Raw genomic sequence first — 21,729 nt, forward strand, 5'->3', positions numbered from 1 at the left:
TTTTTCCGTTATTATTCCAACTGGAGCACTATTGTACGCTAAGACGGAGCCGTGTTCCCACGACGGTGAGAGTCGGCAGAGGGCGTCAGTCAAATTTTACCCTGCACACACGTACATGTACGTACGTGCACGTGATACGCGTATACGGCGCGGTGCGTGCACGCGAAGTAGAGAGGCGTGAACATCTAAACATGGAGAGTTTGTGCAACTTTTCCTGCTGTTTCGACGTGAAGACGGACATTTTGAGCTTTATAACATGTCTCCGACATGACCTGCAGGCGGAGGCTTCAGGCAAGGACAGCAGCGAAGAAAATACAAAGTGTAAGAACTCTCGTTCCAAAAGGGCAAACATTTGGGGGGGGGGCTAACGTAACGCAAGTTAGACCGTAGGCAGGTTAAGGTTGGACGTTGTCTTCATTTTATTACCCTCCGTAACGCGTAGTACGGTCAGGGAGTCCTCCTGGGCTAGTTGGACCATGGAGGAGGGACCGCTGCCTTTTTAATGCAGATTAAGCTAGGAGTGGGGCATGTCATTGAAATCTAAAAGGAACTTGACATGTTGGGGTTTTCGAAATGCTCAAAAACTAATTAAGTCTAGCTTTTATCACGTGCATTAATATTTTGTTCATTTTATTGCTGTTTTTTATTTATTGATGTGACTTTCCTGTGACTGACTGTCTTGTTTAAAATTGAGTTTAGCATTTTAAGCAGTTTTCAGCTAACTCACAGTGTGTAGCAGATGATAGATAATGTTTATAGATCGATTAGTACTGTTCAGCTCAATCTTGAAACTTGCACAAAGTTATTGCACGCCATCCTGAGTTGATTTGATTGAATGAAATCTGTTCATTAGGATAGGCCTGTAACACCTCAACTATGGCATCTGTTGCAACTTTAGTTGGTACAGTAGCGCTGCAGTTGGGCTGGCCCAACTATTGTTTGCCAATCTCTGTGGAAAATTTCTCAACCTTCTCCAAGTTCATGCACTTCACACCTGAAGTGACTTCACCTGAAGTGACTTCACACCTGACATAATTCATCTAAAAAGTTCATGCACTTCACACCTGACATAATTCATCTAAAATACATGAAATATGGCACTTCATCTACATGTATATGAAAATTTCTACAAGCATAAGTTGTTGATGAAAACAAAATGTCTTTGGCACATGCTATGGGACATGCGCACACTGTACCCCTGTGCTGTAGTTGGGTCGGTCCCAACTACAGTTGGGACTGATGCTGTAGATGGGGCGCAATAGGCACCAATCAACTCGGCCTCAGGTCAGGAGGGAGTATGATAAACTTGTGCAAGAGTCATGATTGCACTGAACAGTATCATCTAGACTGGTGGTGTCACTGGTCAGTTATGCTGCACTTTTGGTCCAGTTTTGTACCCTCAGAATTACATGTATGATGTATGAATTTCTTCAGGAGAACCCCAACATCGCATGACCTGCACACTGTCAAATGTCAGACTTCCCCTTCCCTTGTCAAAACAGCCTTTTTTAGTTTTCAGAGGTACAGTGGAATAAAAAAAGGAAAGGATGAATTTCATGTACGGATGCCACTAATTTTTCCCTACTGTTACCCATTAGCCATCTAAAAGCAATAACATGCTAACAAGTCAAAGTTAGCAGTGAAAAATATTGAGGTATTCACTTGGAAAACACTTCAAATTCTTCAGACCAATCTGATAGGGTTTGTGTACATTGTGTCAAGCAAGGTCCACACAAGGAAATCGTACGGAAGTAGAGGTGTCCAAAAGTACGGATTGCTATACCAAAGACCACCCTCACAGCAAGACTAACAATAATGATAATAACAAGCACTTGTAAAACACCCTCTATGTAGCAAACCATTCTGAGGCGCTGTATTATCATTATCCCCGCACATTGGGCTCACACATCGTTTGAACATTCCTGAAACCATCTCAGCTCCCTGGGGAGTATACTAGCCCGGTGCTGCCATTTCAGTGCAAACGGCTAAACATAACCGTGTCTGCCCTCAAAGGTACCCATTTACTCCTGGGTGGAGAGAGGCACATAGGAGTAAAGTGACTTGCCCAAGATCACAACATGCTGCCACCAGCTGGATTCGAACCCCCGACCCTATGATCAGAAGCTACAAACCCTAACCACCAGGCCACATGCCTCCGACAAACAAATTGAACAGCATGACTCATTCAGTCATTGACTCGCTCAGTCACTGACTCATAGTAATTCTTGCTGTTTGATCGCAGGGAAAGATGACAAGCCAAGCCCTGATGTCCGCATCGTTGGGCAAGAACGATTCAATGAAGTGTTGTATGTGTGGAACGACGTGTCCTCATTCTCCAATGAGGCAGTCACCCATGTCGGATTGTATGACCCGGCAAAGCAAAAAAACTCGGTGAGTTTTCAACTATTGTGAGTACTTTCCTTGACCCGGGTTGGAATTCCACCTCTGCCTAACGTTTTCATTTTTTTCTTTCAGTTTCAGCGTTTTTCCAATCCTTTTCTCTCCACAGGTTTCTTCAAGTAGCAAGTTCATTTTGCCTCATGAGCTTTGAGAAATTTTGATTTTTCTTCGATTTGTTTTCAAACCGTCAGTCTGAAGCTTTAAAATCAATTATACATAACTTTCAAAAGAAATTTTTAAGGAAAAGAACCCTAGCAGAAATGCCATAAATTCCCTTGCAATAAGAAAGGTAGCATCAAAGTGGAACTGTTTCTCTTTGTTGCTCAGGTTCTGTTTGTTCATGAGAAGACACTGAACATTGTGAGCTGCACGATGAACCAGGAACGGAGCATGATTGCATACGTGACACTAGAGGGCGCTACTACAGGTGACTCTACCAATGACTCTCAGAAACAGAAGAGTGCAAATGCAAAACTTTCACCGTTTGTAGGTGAGCTATAATTCAAAGTAAATCTTCCATTGTTGCCTCTGCAGATTACTGATTTAATCTTTTCTGATAAACCATTTGAGGGATGATTTTAAGCATCGCAACTCGTGGTGGATGCGAGTCCATCACAGTTCCTTTCACAAGTCCCTCAACAAGTCCCTTCACAAGGCCAGTCATAAGTAACAGGGTGAACAGTGACAGAAGAATGCTTTTGTCACAGCTCATTTAATAGCTTATGAATTGGCTTAAGACTGAATGACTTGTGATAGACTTGTGATGGATTTGCAGAGACTTGTGATGGACTTGAATACAACACTAATCATAACACCACCATAAAAGGGCAAGAACAGAAAACTTGGAGAAGTATCAAAATTATCTTCCATCCACGTTAAGATGTTTGAAGGGACCATGAAATTTTTTTTACCAACTTGTACTAAATCCCTTGAGTCTTGTCCTTTGTCAGTCTACAGAGCGTTTCTTGCTGAGATCTTCCCGCAACACCGCATCTTCGACCTCAACGTGGAGCGGCGGAACCTCCTGCGTGTTCAGTTCCTCTGGAACCGTCAGCCCAAGGACCGAGACGCCGCCTCAAGAGAGTCCAAGCTTCTCTTCCTGCTCCACAAAGAGTGTAAGGTGCTAACTGGCCTCGTGTACATGCACGAGGGCGCTATTGCATGCATGATTGCATGGTGGATTTAGACAGCCTTTCTTTGGATTAAATTGAGATCTTTCCGGGTGATGCTATTAAATGAATGTGCTTACTTGATGGCTTTCATAAAAGCTTAGTTTTGTAACGGAGACAAAAGATCGGATTATACTTCATTTTGAAATTCAATTTCTTTTTCAAACTTGCTTTTTGAAGTAGGATCCTACCGTTAGTTATCATTAAAAAATTTAGGACTTTTAACAAATTCGGGGGTTTGGAGGTTCGTAATCTGGAGTAACTCTTTGGAATTTTTACATGTACTTGAGTGGAAAGGTCACTATGGAATTTTCCAGCCCCACACAGAAATTGCTTCAGGAATTCTCAGCATTTTAGCTCCAACAATTCTGCATAAAATTTGGCTTGCAATACGCAGTTCTACAAAATACTAAGCAGTAGCCTGAGCCTGAAGGACCTAACGCTAGAAATTACTTCTGGCTAGGGCACCTGTATTGTTACTCGTACAGAGAACAATGAAGTCGTGCATTCATAGTGCCACAGCACTGTATGGCACATTGTCTTATCTATTGTATTTTATAGCTTCAGAGAACAATAAGGTCATGTCCTCTTACAAGCGACAGGACTGAATACTGCATGTATAGTTTACTACTAAGTAGTACTTTGTAGAATTCAGGGCTGTTAGGGCTAAAGAACTAACAGTTAAATTTATTTTATTGACACTCTTCAAACTTTTGTCCCTCTAGCGATTGGGCTTTATGTTCTTCCGCTCGCAAGAATGGGAAACAAGGGCGTGGTGAGTTATTCTAATTCGGTGCACATTTAGAAAGGATCAACTGATTTTGCGCGTTGTGATTGGCCAACGGGTTGCTGAGACATTCAGGAGAGCATGACTTGAAAACTTCTACATACGTCCAACCAGTGTGCTTGGTTTGGTTTGGATGCAGAGTAGACTAGAGCCAGGAACCGGTCAGAAGTAATGCACATTATATATTGGATGTTGGCTGGTAACCTGCGCTTTTGCTTAATAGCCAAATACTACTGCACGTGGAAATATGGCATTTCCCAGCCAGCTTCAAGAAGTTAATTTCTCTTTGACTCTGCCAGATGATGAGCGGCCCGCCGGAGACCTTGCAGGTATTGAAGCAATTCATCTGGGCACAGTGGGACGTCGTCAACCAACGGCTCTTTGTCGTCCTGATGAAGATGCGGCCGGGCGAGGAGAAACCGGTACCCATCATGCGGTGCCTTGAGTTCAACAGTAAAACATCCTCGATCACCAAAATAGTGAGCTTCTTGAAATTCATTCCCCAGTTTATTATTTTCTCCTTTCTAGTAGCTAATTCCTTTTTGGAATCCCTTGTGAAACACATTTTTGCTCAATTGATTAGACTTGAAATAGTGCCAAATGATATTTGATGCTTGTCAGGGTATTAGTATTAGTAAGAATTAATTGCCAATATTTTGTGACTTTTCCCTGACAATTATTGCATTTCAAGGAAAAGTTTGAAGAGTGAATTCAGTATTTGTTTATGTTCTTTCCTTTCCAATCCTCAGTTGGAGCTTGTTTTGCCTTTCCCAGTCAAATTGAGCACAGGACAGTAAGTAAAACGTTTAACCGAAGTTCCATTTTATCTGTTTTCAAATCGAGCTTTGTCTTGTACGAGCATCTTTCATGTTGTTGATCAACTCCGTACCTGATGTAGCTGATTTTATTTTCGAAAGCAAGCAGATTGAACCAAATTTGCCTTTCATTCCTTGTAGAATTAAGCAAGCCTCCGTACATATCTCCCTTTCAGCCATGTTGCTCCGAGCTGTTGATATTCAAACTTTATGATCTTTTTCAGGGAGAATTATTCTAATGTAACACCAAGCAGAACGATGTCTGGTAAGTCACATTTTCAAGGGTAAGGTATTTCGTCAGTATACATTACACTGCTGTTAATACAATTAAAAAACTTTGTCATTGTTTTATTTCTTCCATTTCTTCCATAGGAAGTTCTTTCAACATGGAGGTCATAGTTCAAGCCAGCGGCTCCTTTTGCGTCTGTTACCAGCACCCCACTAAGCCAAAGGTCCAGACCCCGCCCATGCACACCTCGCGCCTAAAGATACCCACAGGCCGCAGGACGGAGCCAGGCAGCACCGATAGCGAGACGGACTCCTTTGCAGACAGCACAGAGAAGCTTTCAAGTCCGTCCCCACGGCCAACCACGACAGATTCCCTCGACCCGCCCAACCCTGACCTGAGGCGAAGGGCGATCTCAGACATCTCCGGCGTCTCCAACTCGCCACTTTCTCAGTCCTACGTCCAGGTCTATCTCGGGGGAACCGGGGACCTGGAAATCTCCAGCGATCTGTCCTCACCCGATTCGTCCTCCACGGCTTCCCCCCACCCGTTGCGCCTGGACATCTACCGCACCTCCCATTATGGCACCCGGTCACCCATCCACAGCCCACAGATGCCTGCTACAGCCCTCTCCTCACCCCTGATGTGGGCGGAGAGGGAACTCCCCTCTCCCATCCCTGCTGTAGAGAAGCAAGATCTTGTAGATCTCAACTACTCGGTGCTTATTCTGCATCACATGACCGTCTTACACTGCAGCGTGCCCCAGATACCGCGACTCATGGCCGAAAGCACTAAGCTTTATTTCAGCTGTTTAGGTAAGTTAGCCTAAACTCTGGGTAGTTTAGCCTCCGTACCAAGACTATGTGAAATCCAAGAGGAGATCTCGGAAGATTTTGCAGGATTGGGAGAGGTAGATCCCATCCACTGCTACTCTACGTGGGGCTTGATGCCCCTTGAAAGTTGAAATACGCATGAATGTCCATTGGTTTCCTGCTGAGAGGAGGATTTGGGAGGATTCAGGAAGGCTCCTAGCAGAAATTTCTCATAAGTTAGGCTTAATTATTACATGACTTCTTTTGCTTCTACGATGAATTCCTCAGAGAGCTACATCCTAGTCTACTCACCCGGCCACTTGCTGCATCTCCTCAACGTCAGCCCCGAAGTGATTCCTTGCCTGCACGTGGCCTTCCACGGTCTCTCCGTCCCCATCAGCCCGGTCATAGAGTGCGATGAGGGTGGCCTCGCATTCTGGGACGGCGGCCAGGGGGGTCAGCTCCTGACGCACTTCAACCGTGAGAGAGCGGTCAGCATGAGTGGTGAGTCCATTTGAACTCGTGAGCTTTTTCACCAGGCCACTTCCAAATCTGGGCATCTGTCTCTTTCTTGTCTCTAGTCTTTCATTTCTTGATACCAACAGTCTTCAATTTCCCAACCGGCTGAATTCATACCCGGTCAGATGGGATGACATTCAGTCCCACCGTCATTATTTCCTCTTGGCTCACAGGTGACTGCATCTTCAATGCAGCGACAGGCAAGGCGTTCCGCGTCAGCATCAACAAGGATGCCATTCCCAGCCTCCTCGTCCAGGCCAACTGTCACTCCACCAAGCTAGCCCTGGTACACCTCATCACCGTGCACCTCAGGGACTCGGTGCTGATACAAAAGGTTTGATACTTTGCCCAACCCTCACAGAGGTGCTTAAGTGGAAAAATTTGCTAAGTGTAGAGATATTTTGCTAAGCATAAACAAGCAACCACCTAAAATACCACAGAGTGTATATCGATTGTGACTGGTTCCCTGCTCATTTTTGCTAAACATGTAAAATTGCCAAGCAGTGAGAGACTCTGTGAAATCTAGTTTTGTTGAGAGTGTAAACTTTTGGGGAGGGGGCCTAACAGCTGTTGTTCTCACGGGTTTCGTATTTGCACAAGAGAGAGTGGCATGCTGTCTTCTTACTGATTGAGATTGTGATTGTGGACTTATCTTGTGAATGTGGTGTTCGCCAGGTCATGAAGGAGTTGTCGATGGACGTCACCAACCTAGACCTCTCAGAATTGATGGCGGAACACCTGATAGGGGCCACGTTCAGCGCCATCCGGCGGCAGTTTGACCGCGACACACTGCGCCTGCTGCAGTTCACCAACACCGACATCGCCAGAGGGCAGTTGGTCGAGGTATATAGTCACGAAACCTCTCTCTCCATTTTCTGATCGGATGGTTGCTCCTGTCATTTCTAGTAAACTTTCTGTTTTTTTGTCATCCAGTGTTGCCAAGCATTTTCCAAATCCTCCAATGTTGTCGGCTTTCTGTGTAGGGACCCATTGGCGTATTCTTTGTTCTTCAACTTCCTTTCCTCAGTCCTGGGAAACCTCATAGTGACTCTTGAAGTATCTGGCAGAGTTAGGGTTAATCCCCTGGATGGGCTGGAATGTACTAGGATAACTGTGCCCTCACCCTGTTACTTTGTGATGTTGGAAGAACTGTCTCGGTCAGCACTCGGAACCATCCTAGAGGCAAATCCCTGGTAGAGACAGGCTCAAGATTACCTAGTCCACCACGGGTATACTACAGTTTCACACTTGTTGGTTGGTGTTTATCAAGTGCCGAGGTCTGTTTAGAATGCCGTCTGCAAAATTCAAGTCAGGTAATCCCCACTCTCGGATGTTATCTGTTCCTCTTGCAGACCACGGATGGAGAGAGATTGGTTAGTTTCAGGCACGCTAGCTACAGCATGCAGCCCCACATTAACATCCACAAGGTATGCCCGTGGTCCAGTTGAGCCGCAACATACGGACAAGTAATGAGTCATGACTTTTCATTTAGAGTGAAATAGCAAAACGTGTTTCTAAAACTGAACAACCGAATCTGGCCTCTTTTTTGGGTCACATGACCATTTTCCACCAATCAGAGGGACTGGATGGAACGTCGTCTGACCATGGAGGTCAGCTCCAGCACCCTGTGGGAGACGTTGGAGCAGCGGGTCCGAGCGCACAGCCTGTCTCCCTCCCCCTCCACCGTCGGTAAACCGCTCCAACGGTTCCACCCACGCACAATCGAGATGGATGCCCGCAAGCAGAGAGCCCAGTCGGTGATCGAGGTATGAGGTTGAGTCGGCCCCTCTTGATTCAAGACCGTAAATTTTAAAGCACACTCCCACGTTTGCAGCTGCCCAAGAAGTAACTGATTAAATCAGTGTTGAAAAGCATAGTTTGTTTAAAGATGGTTACCCTCAGTGGAATAATTTATTCAGGCACACTATCATTTTGAAGAAAGCAATGAACGAAGGCCATTGTCAATGCTGTGTCTAAAGATACATTTTTGGTAATTGCCGTTAATAGTTTGTTTTTGATTTGACGAAGTGTGCGGACGCATTCGCACAATGTTAACACGTGTGCAGTTGCTGTAATCCAGTGGTTCAGTGCTTAATTTTGCATTGCCGCAGTCGGCTAAGTGAGAGCGTGTCCCCGACTCTGAATTTGGGTGCATTTCAAAACATGTACAATGCTTTTTTTTCCCCGTCTCCATTGGTTTTCATTTCACCCCAGGGTGGTCTGATGAGGCAAGGTCCGTCCACCCAGCGTGCCTCCTTCCTCAAGAAGATGGCGGCCTCGGCCCGCCGGGTCATGACCCCGTCCAAGAAGCCGGTCATCACGATGCAGCCACAGCGAGACGCCTCCCTGGTGCTGATGGAAGAGGATGCCTTATCACGGCCCGACAGCAGTCAAGATGCCATCCTCAGCCTTGTAAGGCAGCGTCATCCAAGCCAATCTCATATCTTGAAGTTTCTTTCATTATGAATTGTTTTTCATCGTAAAGCTGATCAATAGCCATAAGGAAGCCATAGTTGGTCATATTCCCTGACTCTATCTCCAGTGTGTAATCTGTTGAATGGGATGATGCCAGGCTAGTTTGGGTTCCATGCCCCAGTATCGTTTTCTTCATAATGTTAAATTGTTTGTCACAGTTGATGAGCTAAAATAATAATGAACTGTTACGCTCTGCGAGTAATCATGTCATCAATTGTTAAATGTTGTTCAAATCAACAGAAATTGTTACTGTTTTTGTAATCTCAACCCGTGTATGGCCCCCAGACTTAAACCAGTTGATGGTCTAACTTGCTCTTCATTTGTAGCGCAGAGCAACCTGCCATGTAACCATGGTGACATTTTCTGTCATTTGATGAATTCCAGATTTGAGACCAGTTGATAGCCCAATTTACTTTGTTTTAAGAGCCAAGAGCTCTCTACAGCGTATCCACGGCGACATTTCTACCAATTTATTTGTTTGGGTCCCCCAGACTCAGGACCGGCTGATTGCCCACTTTGCCCGGCACCTGCCCAGCTCGGTCAGCCAGGAGAAGATCCTCAACATGGCGCAGGAGTACCTGACGTGCCAGCTGCAACAAGTGCGGCAGCTGGTCTTGCTGATGCTGCATGCCTGCGGGTACCCTGACCCTCGCACCATACCCCGCAGCACCGTCCGACTGTGAGTACGTAGGACGGACCGTAGTAAACGAGGAGAGATTCTCAATATGGCGCACTCCAACATTTTATCCAGCTTTGTAGGACACTATTGCTAACTTTTACACCTCTGTCTTGATCTCTGTGTTTTATTGGCCAAGAACGATCAAACGAGTGGGCAATAAAAACGCATATTACCCACATCCTTGTTTCTATCACATTGTGATATTGTAGACTAATCCCTGCCCCGCAGTCCTTACCATAATGCAGGGACCCCTAACCAGACTATTTTGTCTTCATCGGTACCTGTGCTACTTTTACCTGCACAGTTGATCAGAATAAACTCCCTTGGGAGCAGTGAGTTGGCATATGATATGGTCAGCTGTGGGAGGGATTACTTCAGACAAGGCGTAAATATCCATCAATTATCGCCGTTTCCTCCTAGTAACAAGAGACCTCCCCCAATGGGCTACCAGCTCTTCCACCTGATCGAGAGGTTCTACATGGCTGTGCAAATTATCTCCTTCCCACTGCCGCCTGGTAAGTTGGGGTTCGTGCAGTATCATAGAGGGCGCTGTGCAAATTAAGTATGACTGCCAAGCGAGAGCATAACATGAACTGATTTTACAGCTGGGGCCAATTCCACAGAGTTGCCCAGTGCAGAAATTTTGCTTAGCGTGGAAAATCTGTGCTTAAAAAAAAATTCAGGTTACCAGCCAAAGAGTTGCAGTAGGCATATTGCTTATGACTGGTACTCTGCTATATTTTGTTTAGCACGAAAGTTTGCTAAGTAAGGTTTTTAAGCCACTCTGTGGAATGGGTTCCTTGTTATTGCACCGCAGTTGGATTGGCAGCCAGATTAGGGGGTTTGCTCATGAAGTGCTCCTGCTTACCTCTTCAGGGCACAGTGAGCAAAAGTACATCTTTCATGATGACATCATCTGAGTTAATCTGCACTCAGTATAGAGTATGTGAAAGACTGAATAATTTACTGAGATGATCATTGTTTGTGTTAAGGGTTCCAGACGTTCTTCACGATACAAGGATTTTGCTGTCTGGAGCCTGCCATGTTCCTTCAGTACGTCGATCACGGCATCTTGCGGCTCACCGAGGAGTTCATGACGCGCCTCATGCAAGAAGTCCCCGATGACACTGAAGACCAAGTCAACATGAAGATCCAGAGTCTGGCCAGACTCCCCAAGGTTGGTGTGTTCCGTTGGGATGGAGGTCAGTCTAGGGACGAAACCAGCAGAAACCAAATGGCCCCCGTCATTGGCAGAAGGCACCGTGATAAGTATTGTTCCATGGCAGTCATTCCAAACAAGACCCAGCATAATGCCTGCCACCGTCGATGGGGGCCATCGGGAGGGGGGGGGGAGAGTTGATCTCCTTGTACAAAATAACAACAAATCTTAGAAGATTTGGTAAGTTGCAGACTCGATGAAAATCTGATCTGCAGGGCACTGTTGGAGTGCATTGGATCAGGTCAGAGTGGTGAGTGGTGAAGAGGTGTCATCTCACCATCCTGACCTAGGTACTGTTTGTCGTGCGTAGGGAACAGCGCAGGTGCTACAACACTGGAATCACCCAATCAGCATGCAGCATCTGGCCCAGCAGTACGTAGCCGACACCCTCAGAGAAGGTGAGTTAGTGAATATTCATGTTGACCCCTGCCCTCCCAATTTTGCCGGAGGGAGCGCACTCTTTGCTCAACAAGTACTTTGGTGTTTTTTGCTTTCTGCAAAGGCTGTACCATCACTCACAGATACAAATCGACACAAATTTTCATTCTTACCAAGAGCAATTTGTGTTTTTAATGAAACACTGAGATATGGTTCACATTACAGATGTAACAGGGGATACTTTTTGGTCCTTTTTTCATCGAAGTAATTGTATTTTGGTGGTTTCAAGTTATTTGTAATTGAATTTTAAATTATTGTACCGGGTAAAGGGGATTTTCATTTGACTTTTTAATTTCACTTTGATGTTGTGTCTATGTGTTTTAGTAGGTATTTAATTAATGAAGGTATTTCATTTTTTTTAACCTTTTTATGTGACTGTAACCCGGAAGTCAAACTTCATGTTTTTATCGATGTGACGAATACTGAATTGAAACAAACTATATAGGGAAACTGACTAGGTGCTTATTAATGATTAATTAGATGAACAAAGAAATTGACTGGAGCGGGATTTGAACCTGCGACCTTTGGAATACCGTACCAGTCCTTGACCAACTGAGCTGTACAGCCCTATGATGGTGGCTCTTGCCATTTGTCAATATCTCTGTTCAGGGGGTGCTAGCCAGAAGCCATTAACCACTTGCTGCCGGATGGATTCTTCTTGAGCAAAACAAGATGTCGGGTCCTTTTCAAGATTTTCCATTTTCAAAATTCTTCAAAAATTCATCATTTCATTTAATGGCTGTTTATAACGAAAGACTCTTTGGGCACTACTCTAAAGCTGACAGGTAAAATTCATTGACTCCTGAATATTTCAGCCAGGCCTGGAACCTTGGAAAAAGAGCCCAGATTGTAAGATTCTTTTGTTCCCGAAACCAGCACAGTGCACTGCTGACCTCTTTTCAACAGGGGCCAGATTAGCGTGCAGCGGTGCTGTGTGGCTCATCACTGCAGTGGTGGAGACCTTTTGTCCCTGGTGGTAATCCCCTTGCTGTTATTGCCTCAAAATGTGGTATACTGTTTCAAAACAAGGCTAGATTGTCTCCACTGTTGAGAGCGAAAAAATGTAGGTAATGCCCAGCAGCTCAGTCTTTTGTGCTGAGCACGGACATTTGTCATAAGGCCCAACTCTTTTGTCCCAGTTTTGGGCTCCCCAGCTCTGCATATAAAGCCTATGTACTCAAAAACGGGTCGCCCGGCAGGGAGTGGTTAAACCTGAAGCACCATATAGCCACGGATCACGCCCCAATAACATGATACAACCTGGGAAGTGGTGAACAGGGATCACTCGGAGAGAATACGGCTTTTTGAACATAAATCATGCAACAAATTATACAGCATCCATGGTGTTTGGCTGTATTTAACTAAACTTGGCCATTGTATCTCACTTTTTTCAAAAGTCAACTATTTCCAGCCCTAATAAAAACCGCTTACAAGGGCTTGAAATTTGAAACCTATGGCATTGAGTTCCTGCACATTGAAAGACTTGTGAAGATTCCACTTCAAAAGACCAGGGGCCAATTTTTTAGAGCTGCTTAAGCACAAAATTTGCTTAAGCGTGAAAAAACTTTGCTTGACAAATCAGGTCACCAGCCAAAACTCCATGTGATTTACATGTATATTGTTTTGGAAGGGTATTCACCCGTCTTTTGGTTAACATGACAATCACATAGATTTTGAGCTGGTAGCCTTTGTTTTTTAAGCAAGGGTTTTTTGCGCTTAAGCAAATTTTGTGCTTAAGCAGTTCTATGAAATTGGCCCCTGGCATTTGATTCAAAGATGGTGGTCACATTTCCTCAGATCTTCTTGCCGGAATTTTGTTTGACTCTCGTGTTCCCTATTTGCTTTGACAGAGGGCGTGCGAGTGAGCGATTATAGGACTCGGCAATCCAGAAGCGCTTCTCAGCTCTCCCAGAGCTCAAGTAAGAAAAGGGACTCTACTCCTCAAAAATCTTAAGACCATGATAATGGATTCAAGATTAATTTTGGACATTCTGATCAAATGTTTAAAGGCTCGTGTATCATACAGGAGCACATATATATTTTGTGTATTCCCCCCCTTGCCGGGAAAATTTTTTTAAATGTGGGGAGCGAAGAAACTGTTCGCCAGATTTGCCAGGGGGAAATTAAGAATGAGTAGCTGAAAGTGGTAAGAAATTTATGAAATACTTGTTTTTCTTAACCCCTTCCCTACGGATGACTGCTACTACCGCACCTTTGTGTGAGCATTAGTGCATACCACACGTACAGTCTATTCACCATGCAGCTGCTGGTTCAATGGGGCCTGCTGCTGGACAGAGCCCCCCATTCAGGGCATACCACAGCCCAGCAGTCGCGGTCAAAATAATCCCGCCGTGAAGGGGTTAATGCAACGTTATTGCTGTTTATCCCTATCAACACTCTTTTAGTATTCGAGTATCCAACGAGTCTATGCCTTTTGGGGTATTTGTGTTCTGCATTTGATATTTCCCCCAGCATGGAATTACATCTCCTGTTTTCTGCACTGTTTATGAATTCAGGCAACTCGGAGGGGAATTTTAGTGTGGCATCCACATTCCCACCACTGTCCACACTGCTGGGGCTCCTGGAAGCCAGAGGTAGGTTTCTTAAGAGTAGAGATGGCCAAAGGTGCCTCCGTTGGGACCGTTCAGACTGAGGGGTGAAAATACTCGTCATTTCTGCTGCTTCATCACCTCCTTGATCTTTGCCACCACTCTAGTGACCATGACCCCCCCCCAAAAGGTAATTTTTTTTAACAAGGTGGATTTTGGCACTGTTGTTTCCCTTTGTTCCCAAAGTGTGCTTTAAGATGTTTCAAAAGTAGCTTTACCCGTCAGAAGGTCTGTGAGGATTATAATTTTTGACCCCTCCCCCCAAAAAATTCGGTGACGGATTCACCCCTTTGAAAGAGGCACGTCCATCACAATTCACACCTGTTGATAAAAGGCTTATGGGAAGACAATTCTGTAATGTGTCATCTGAATGAATACCTGGCATTGCATCCGATGGCTAGCGAGTGATACTTCCAGAGTGCCAATCGCAGAGAGCGATTTTGAGCTAACGGAATCGACCGTTTGCCTTGCATCATTTCAGTTTTGCGTTTTTGAATTTTTTCAGATCCTAAAGTTGGTCCTACCGTCAAGAGTAGCGAGGATGTTGCTCCCAGCCTGCATCACCTCGACCCCAAGCTGGTGGAGAAGGTCGCCCTGAGGCACTCGGTGGAGCAGTATGGCACAGATTTGAGTGCCGTGTCCTTTTAGAAATGGCCGGGTGTCTTCTCCGAGATCGGCAGTGGAGCAGCGGAAAGTGAGCTTGGGCCATTTTCCAAATCGTGGCTTTGTCTCGGGGTGTGGCTCACATCAGGGCCCCAGAACCTTTTTCAAAATTACTGGCGCCATTAAACGAAAATGCTGCGCAGCCTCGATTTCCATAACTTTTCCTCTGACAACAGGATTCTGTGACACCCTATTTCTTTATTCCAAATTTTCCCCCGAGGCTTTTCCCATGACTTTCCCGGAAAAACTTTTTCCAGGATTTCTCCGGCTTTCGCATTACCATGGGAACCGCAATTGATAAATTTAAATCAAACAACACACTTTATTAATCAGAAATAAGAGGAGGTACATAATGTCATTTCAATTCCAGGATGACGTTTATTTTTCCAAGGAACACTTTGGCAGTGTGTCTGAATACAATGATATTGGAGTTATCGTTTTTTTAATGTGGTCAACTTGTGTTGACTTGTGTGAGCACGGTTTCATTCTAACTTGAAAACATTTCAAGTCCACAGAAAGCTAGCACTGTTGTCAAAGCCTTTCTTCATCTATAATTCTTCCATAACTGTTAAGAGATTCAGAAAAATAAAACAAGACTACTTTTTTTGTAACTTGCACAGCTAACTTGAACGAGACAAGATTGCAATATCGTTGAAATGGCTGAATTGTACATATGAAATGGTTTTTTTCATATTGGTCACTATAATATGTGACCCACCATCCCAAAACCAGGCTGAAGTCCGTATTTGTGGTGTTGGACAATTCCTTTCTTTCAGCTTTTTTTACACCTTAAAGTGATCCATGTTCAATCGTAATTCTGTCTGCAGAAAGCTTCTTACGGGTAGAGATAGCTGTAAAACGCCCATGAAAATCTGAAGAGTGGAAGTTCCACCATTTTAGGGTTATGAAGTTACCTACGTCAGCCTGGTTTTGGGGTGGCGGGTCACATATGTATAATGTCTACAGAGGTGTTTAACTTCGAATACAAAGTTTATAAATCTGGATGTCAAAATATATGAGACTACAAAATCTGTTCATGAAATATGTACACACAATTTTATTTTTGATATAAACTAATGCACTAATGGTGCAAAGTGAAATAAAAAGAATATGGTGAAGTTTAAACTATGACAGAATTTTCGGTCAAACAAATCTGTGATTATTTTTAAAAAAAAAATCAGATTTAGTCATTTTTGCAGTCTTTGGCCATTTCTGACGTCTTTGCCGTGGTGCCCACTTCACCCTTGATCTAGTATCATTTTCACTGCCTCAACAGATTAACATTCCAGCAAAGCAGTTACATGTAAAATAGAACCGAGATAAAGGGAATATACTTATACTCTAGGAAGAGGTGAGAAAAGGAATGTATTCTAAGCCTGTCTGTCCCTGAATATGATTCAGTAAGAACTAGTGTGCCCCCTCCAGGAGGGGAGGGCAAGGGGCAAACACTCTCCATTTGGGACACAGAAATGCCAGCTGGGGGTATTTAGAACCTACAAGGGCAGATGATGCTGGAAGATGCTTTTCTTTCATTTTGTTTGCTTTTGGCAATCTAGAGATTCGTCCCGGTAAAATGCAAGGACTTAAAATTTTGTTAAAGCCAGTCTGTAGTCTGCTTGCTGGACCTAATCGAAACAAGAAGACGTACATTTCACATTTACAGTCTGAGATTATCCTGACGGCACTGTGCACTGAAACATGCTGTGGAGTGTACTGAAAAGTGTCACCAACTCGGAATTGAGTGCTTATGCTTGCCGGGACATATCTCTGGATCGCCAAAAGAAAATCGGATGAAATAAAAGCACCATCAGAGAGGAGTGTCTTTTTTTTTAAACCCTGCTAAGTTTGCCAGTTGACATATAATTAAAAGGAACAGTATTTGCCCTCGCCTTTTTGGGGGATCACACTTTGTATTGCTTTTGAGATGACAGTCTGCCTAGTTCCCAGACTCCCCTCTGCTGTTTGGAGGCAGCTGCCCCAAGACTGTCTTCTGTTCTCGCTGCCGCCTCCTTTCTCGCAGTTCCCGCATCCAGGGTATGTCTTGAGGATTGTTTGTCGTCTCGCCTGATGGTTTGCTGGCTGAAAGCTGGAAAAAAACCAAATAACAATAATGGGCATGTATAAATATAGACTATAAATTAATGGAGTTGGTAACAGTCAATCTGTAAGGAAATGCTGGGATTTGAGCTTACAATGACCATTTCGTTATTTTGCTTTTATAAAAGTGACTTCTTGTCTCTGGCAGACTGATGGAAATCTCAAGACTGACAGAGATCACAAGAAGACAAAAAAAGGAATTTTCACAGTTTCATTTAGTGTTATACAACACTTGCACTATGGTAGTTCCTTTCAGAAAGAAGCAATTTATAACAATCGTGAGGCTCGACATTTATCCCCCAATCGATTTCCAATTTGCAGGTTGATGGATGATGGCAGATGTCAGTCACGTCAATTCCAGCCACCAAATGGACAAACAAGTTTGATCGAGGCATGACACTGCAAGACATGGTTTTGAAAGCGTGGACAAAGTATTCAGATGTAGAGCTGTGCATGAATGGAGTCATATGATGTCAACGTAATCCAACAATGCGGGGTGGACTCGCTTGGATTTGCCGCCTCTGCTGACAGTCTGTAAATTGCTTGAATCATAGCATTTAGTTGTTTCCGTTTCAGAATTTCACTCACCTGAAAGGTCACATTTGTCTTGTCAGCATCACAGCTGTTGCTACCGGTGCTTGAAAATCTTTCCCTGCCTTTCCGCCTACTGTCCAGGGTGGAGATGTTCCACTCGAAGGACCTATCAGAGTGCGGGGACTCCACAGGACTGGCACTGCCGCTGCTCTGGCTGTTGAACCTTGCGATCAGGCTCCGAACATTACCTGGTCCCTTCAGACGCTCGTCACTAGAGAGCTTGTCAGATTGGTCCAACGCACCGTCTCGAATGAGAGATGCTTGTAATTTTCTCACTTCTGGCTGCTGCCTGGGTGTGGTGAAATGTTTAACTGACCTCGAGTGGTCTTCCACAAGAACAACTTTGTGCGTGGCATCTTTATCACCAGTGACGTTGACCAATTTGTCTTCAGGAGGAACGTTTTTCCATGGTTGTTCAGAGCAGGTCTTTGATTTTTCAGCATGTTCACTTATCTCTGTGTAATGCTCCCCTGGGCTAGACTCCACAGTTTTTGAGATTTCTGCAACTGCATCTGAACAGGTTGAGTGAGTTGATTTTGAATTCACCGGCTGTTGCTCTGAAGTGCTGAATGGATGTTGGTTTTTGTAGAGTGTCGCTCCTGCCTCTGAATGCAAGGTGTCTTGGTTTGGATCTTGGGAGTCCTCAAATGTTGGTTCTTTGGTCACTGAGTTGCTTGGATCTGTAGAGCATGAAGAGTTGGACTGATGTAGGCAAATGTCTCCTAATTTCTCAGAGTTACCACTTTGCTGTTCTTTGAGATACGCCTGGTTACCTTCATCCAGGACTTCTAATTCCAACCCATCATTATTGGCACATCTGACCTCAACTTCCATCAAACTCTTCAAGTTTTCCTGCCTCGTTTTCTCTTCAATGACGACCTCACTGGTGTCTTCTCCAAGAGAAAATGTCAGAGCAATTTGACTACACGTAGTGTCAGCTGCAGGACCCTCATCATCAACTGTAAGTGAAGACAAGTGCTCGACTGATCCAACAGACTTCTGCTCCTTTGTCTCAACCCAAGCATCTCCAACCTTGCTCTTCACATCACAACCTGCCGCATCTTCAAGACGCTCCTCACTTCTAGCAATCTGCTCTACTGACTCTCTTGAAGCCACCTCGGCTTGAGATGGCGATTCCTGATTGACCCTGTCAATCAAATCATCATCATCCTGCCTCTTCTCTTCAGACCTCTCCACCTTTTTGGTGACCTGTTCTAATGATGCTGACTCTCTTGAAGCTGCTTCAACCAAGTGTTTCTCACTCCAAGATGACAATTCTTGACTGATGCTGTCCATTACATCCTCCTCCCTGCTTTCTTCTGACCTACCTGCCTCCTCGACCTCTTGACCTAGCATCTCGTCAAGGAATGAGGAAACTCGTTCCTGAACATCAGCTGGTACAGACGAAAAGTCAACTCTGTCGATTCTCCTATCCTCCTCAAGCTGCTCCTCTTCATCTTTGCCGTCTCCTTCATTTTCTTCATCATCAGCTTCTTCAACCCGATGACCATCAAGGAACGAGGAAACGCGCTCCTGAACATCAGCTGGTACGGACAAAAAGTCAACTCTGTTGATTCTCCTATCCTCCTCAAGCTGCTCCTCTTCATCTTTGCCGTCTCCTTCATTTTCTTCATCATCAGCTTCTTCAACCCAATGACCGATTTCTCCAGTATCTCCTTCAGCATCTTCCAAACCTCGAGCTGGACTTTCAGGCTGAAACTGCAAGTGCCGCTCCGGGCTTTCGTGTCCTAGAGTTTCTCTTTCTCCTTTCTCACCAATTGCATATGACGTGAAAACAAAATCTTCTGAAATATCTCCTGGTGGTACGACTGGTTCAGAATGTTTTAAATCGCTGGTTAACCTGGTCATATCTCCTTTCCCATCGATAACATCATTATCATCACTGTCACTGTCAATCAGTTCCTCACTAGTACTGTCACTGTCGTCACTGCCATCACTGTCATTGTCATCACAAGACTCTGTCGTAGACGTTCCCCAAGGCTCGATTTGAAGGCCTCTATAATAATCACTGGAAGTGTTTAGAGTGTCTTCATCTTCCACACCCCAGGGAGTGGAGTCAAGAGAAACGACCGGTTGGAGGAGGTCATCCGAGGAGTACGCCGCCAGATCATCATCAATCGGAGGTGCAGCAGCTTCAGTTTGGCTTTCATCGGAGATGTCGGTTCTCTTGATGACATCAACAAACAAGTCCTGCAAAGCAACAAATTGAATTAAAACTTGGAGATTAAAAAATTGCATAGCTTGGAATTAACCCAGTGGTTTGTCTTCATTTCAGCATTAAATCCATTCACTTATACACTGACAATCAGTGAACGTGCTCCATTTTTCGGTCCAACTAATACCAGGAAACACTTGTAATCACTGATGTACTGAGTTATAAAAGTTGATGGTAGAAGAGTGTGTGTTTGTTATACAGCAATGATGATTCTTTGATAGGGACTTGCTTAAGTGTACACAGGTTATATGCATTTTTTTGTGGGTCAACCCAACACACGCTAATTTCTATTTGGATGTATATGTACGCTCTTTAGGTGTGCGCCAGGTGCATGCCAGACTTCATTTGGAAAAATTCCTGCCAAGCTGTCTCTTCTTTTCCAGTGAGGGAGCACTTCAGCTTGGAACTGATGGAGAGATGAGAACACTCATACCACAAGTACTCACCACGGAGGGAGCTCCTCTGACTTTTTTAGCCGATTCGCCTTCAGCGTTGACAACATGCTGCAAGGCTGCCTGGCGAGTCTTTGCCGCATTACGACTCAAAATCTAACACAGTCAAAAGGAACGCATGAAAGCCTGTCAGTAAATAATTATGGATAATCTTCTTTTCAACTTACAGTCTGTTCTAAGTATTTCTTTAAACAGTTAGTCAAAACAGCAACATGTCATTTTAAGTTTCAGATGTCAGCATTTTCTAGCTTTTCCTCTATGGCAACATTTCTACTTAGCCTAGGCCAGGGGCCAAAGTAACATCACTGAATTTAGCTTTGGCCCCCAACCTGAAAACTCTCTAGTCCTGCCAACCAAAATCAAGCCTCTGTCCACTCACTTGAGCTCGTTCTCTGATTTCCCTCAAGAACTGACTGGAGTACTCTTCCCTGTTTCCCTGCTCTTCGTAGTCGTCCGTGGAGGATTCTCCTTGCTGGGCCAGATGGACTGATCCCTTGCTGCTGCCATACTTGCTCAGCAGAGTGTCTAGGGAAGACGTGTCCTCACTTATCCCATCAGACATTTCAGACATCGGGAGATTAGCTTCCTTAGAAGATGCAACATTTAACGCTGCAATCAAGACGGAGAAACACTTTAAAAAAATGGATGGAAACTAAAGGGGTGTGGTAGGACATGCATGTATGCCGCATAATAATTGCTGTCACAGTTGCCATGGTCACCCCACTAGACTTTACAATAACCATGACAAGAATGTAGGCCTAGTAGTAGGGCCTACGTAGAATTACCATGGAAATTGAAAACAGGTGCTTGCAGTTGCACCCCCACGTCCAGTTCCCCTACCTCCCCCAACTCCATTGTGCAAGAGGGCATGTGACCACATACCGTAAATCACACATCGTAACATCATACCTTTATGTTCAACCTCTATCATAGTCTATCATGCATGACCAGTACCATCATATCACCCCAGTCTAAATTACTTAAAGTAATAATATTTAAAATGAATAACAAATATGATGAGGTGTCCCAAAAGAAAGAGTTCCATATGTGGACGCTACTTCAGTGCTTGACACCGTGCACAAACCCTATGAGACAGGTCTGAAAAATTCGAAGAGACTTGGGCTAAGTGTTAAAGCATGCTTGCTACGTAACTTAGGTACACTGACATGACTGAAGTAGGACTAGTACTTAATAAAAGGCCTAGGCTACTAGTACTTAGTAGCCTACTCCCTCCAAATTGAACGTTTCTGGATCGAGACATGTGTTTGCTTTCTGACGGCTAATTCACTGCCGGAAAAAATTACTGGCGTCCGTATCTGGAAGTTGGAACTCTTTCTAAAACGATTTTAATCCATGTACCTTTTCAACGATGGAAAGGCCTGCTTTGTCAGTAAATTACTTAAGTCTTAGTTTTATTCTACGCATCATTTCGATCGCACAAAATATGAGCCCGATTCCCAGACTTCGTAACCTAATTCGCGCCACTTATACGTTGACTTCATGGTTACCAGACGGTTGTACTGCCTTGGGTGAGCCTCT

At 44.4% G+C, this 21,729-nt stretch overlaps 2 protein-coding genes across 3 annotated transcripts; one reads left to right on the forward strand and one right to left on the reverse strand.

Annotated features, from left to right (window-relative positions):
- Window positions 1-129: 129 nt before the first annotated feature.
- Window positions 130-15,939, forward strand: gsap (gamma-secretase activating protein). Its single transcript, XM_022253814.2, has 22 exons — window positions 130-321; window positions 2,243-2,391; window positions 2,728-2,890; window positions 3,351-3,515; window positions 4,295-4,344; window positions 4,656-4,835; window positions 5,106-5,149; window positions 5,396-5,436; window positions 5,544-6,212; window positions 6,498-6,713; window positions 6,902-7,062; window positions 7,404-7,571; window positions 8,081-8,155; window positions 8,306-8,494; window positions 8,943-9,140; window positions 9,695-9,882; window positions 10,303-10,397; window positions 10,875-11,059; window positions 11,412-11,499; window positions 13,390-13,458; window positions 14,056-14,133; window positions 14,654-15,939. The coding sequence occupies exons 1-22, from the start codon at window positions 192-194 to the stop codon at window positions 14,794-14,796; spliced, it is 3,444 nt and encodes a 1,147-aa protein (XP_022109506.2). The 5' UTR covers window positions 130-191; the 3' UTR covers window positions 14,797-15,939.
- On the reverse strand, window positions 15,167-21,683 carry LOC110989434 (uncharacterized). 2 transcript variants are annotated; one of them, XM_022253809.2, is made up of 6 exons: window positions 21,550-21,632; window positions 21,418-21,519; window positions 20,570-20,799; window positions 20,185-20,286; window positions 17,497-19,713; window positions 15,167-16,897 (listed from the first exon to the last, which is right to left on the reverse strand). In XM_022253809.2, the coding sequence occupies exons 2-6, from the start codon at window positions 21,449-21,451 to the stop codon at window positions 16,748-16,750; spliced, it is 2,733 nt and encodes a 910-aa protein (XP_022109501.2). In that variant the 5' UTR covers window positions 21,452-21,519; window positions 21,550-21,632; the 3' UTR covers window positions 15,167-16,747. The 2 variants fall into 2 exon arrangements, with proteins under 2 accessions (XP_022109501.2, XP_022109502.2); XM_022253810.2 differs by lacking the exon at window positions 21,418-21,519 and having other exon boundaries at window positions 21,550-21,683.
- Between the last annotated feature and the right edge of the window lie 46 nt (window positions 21,684-21,729).

This window comes from Acanthaster planci, linkage group LG09, assembly GCF_054643075.1.
Source record: "Acanthaster planci isolate LZ-2023a linkage group LG09, COTS_SCS, whole genome shotgun sequence".
NCBI lineage: Eukaryota > Metazoa > Echinodermata > Asteroidea > Valvatida > Acanthasteridae > Acanthaster > Acanthaster planci.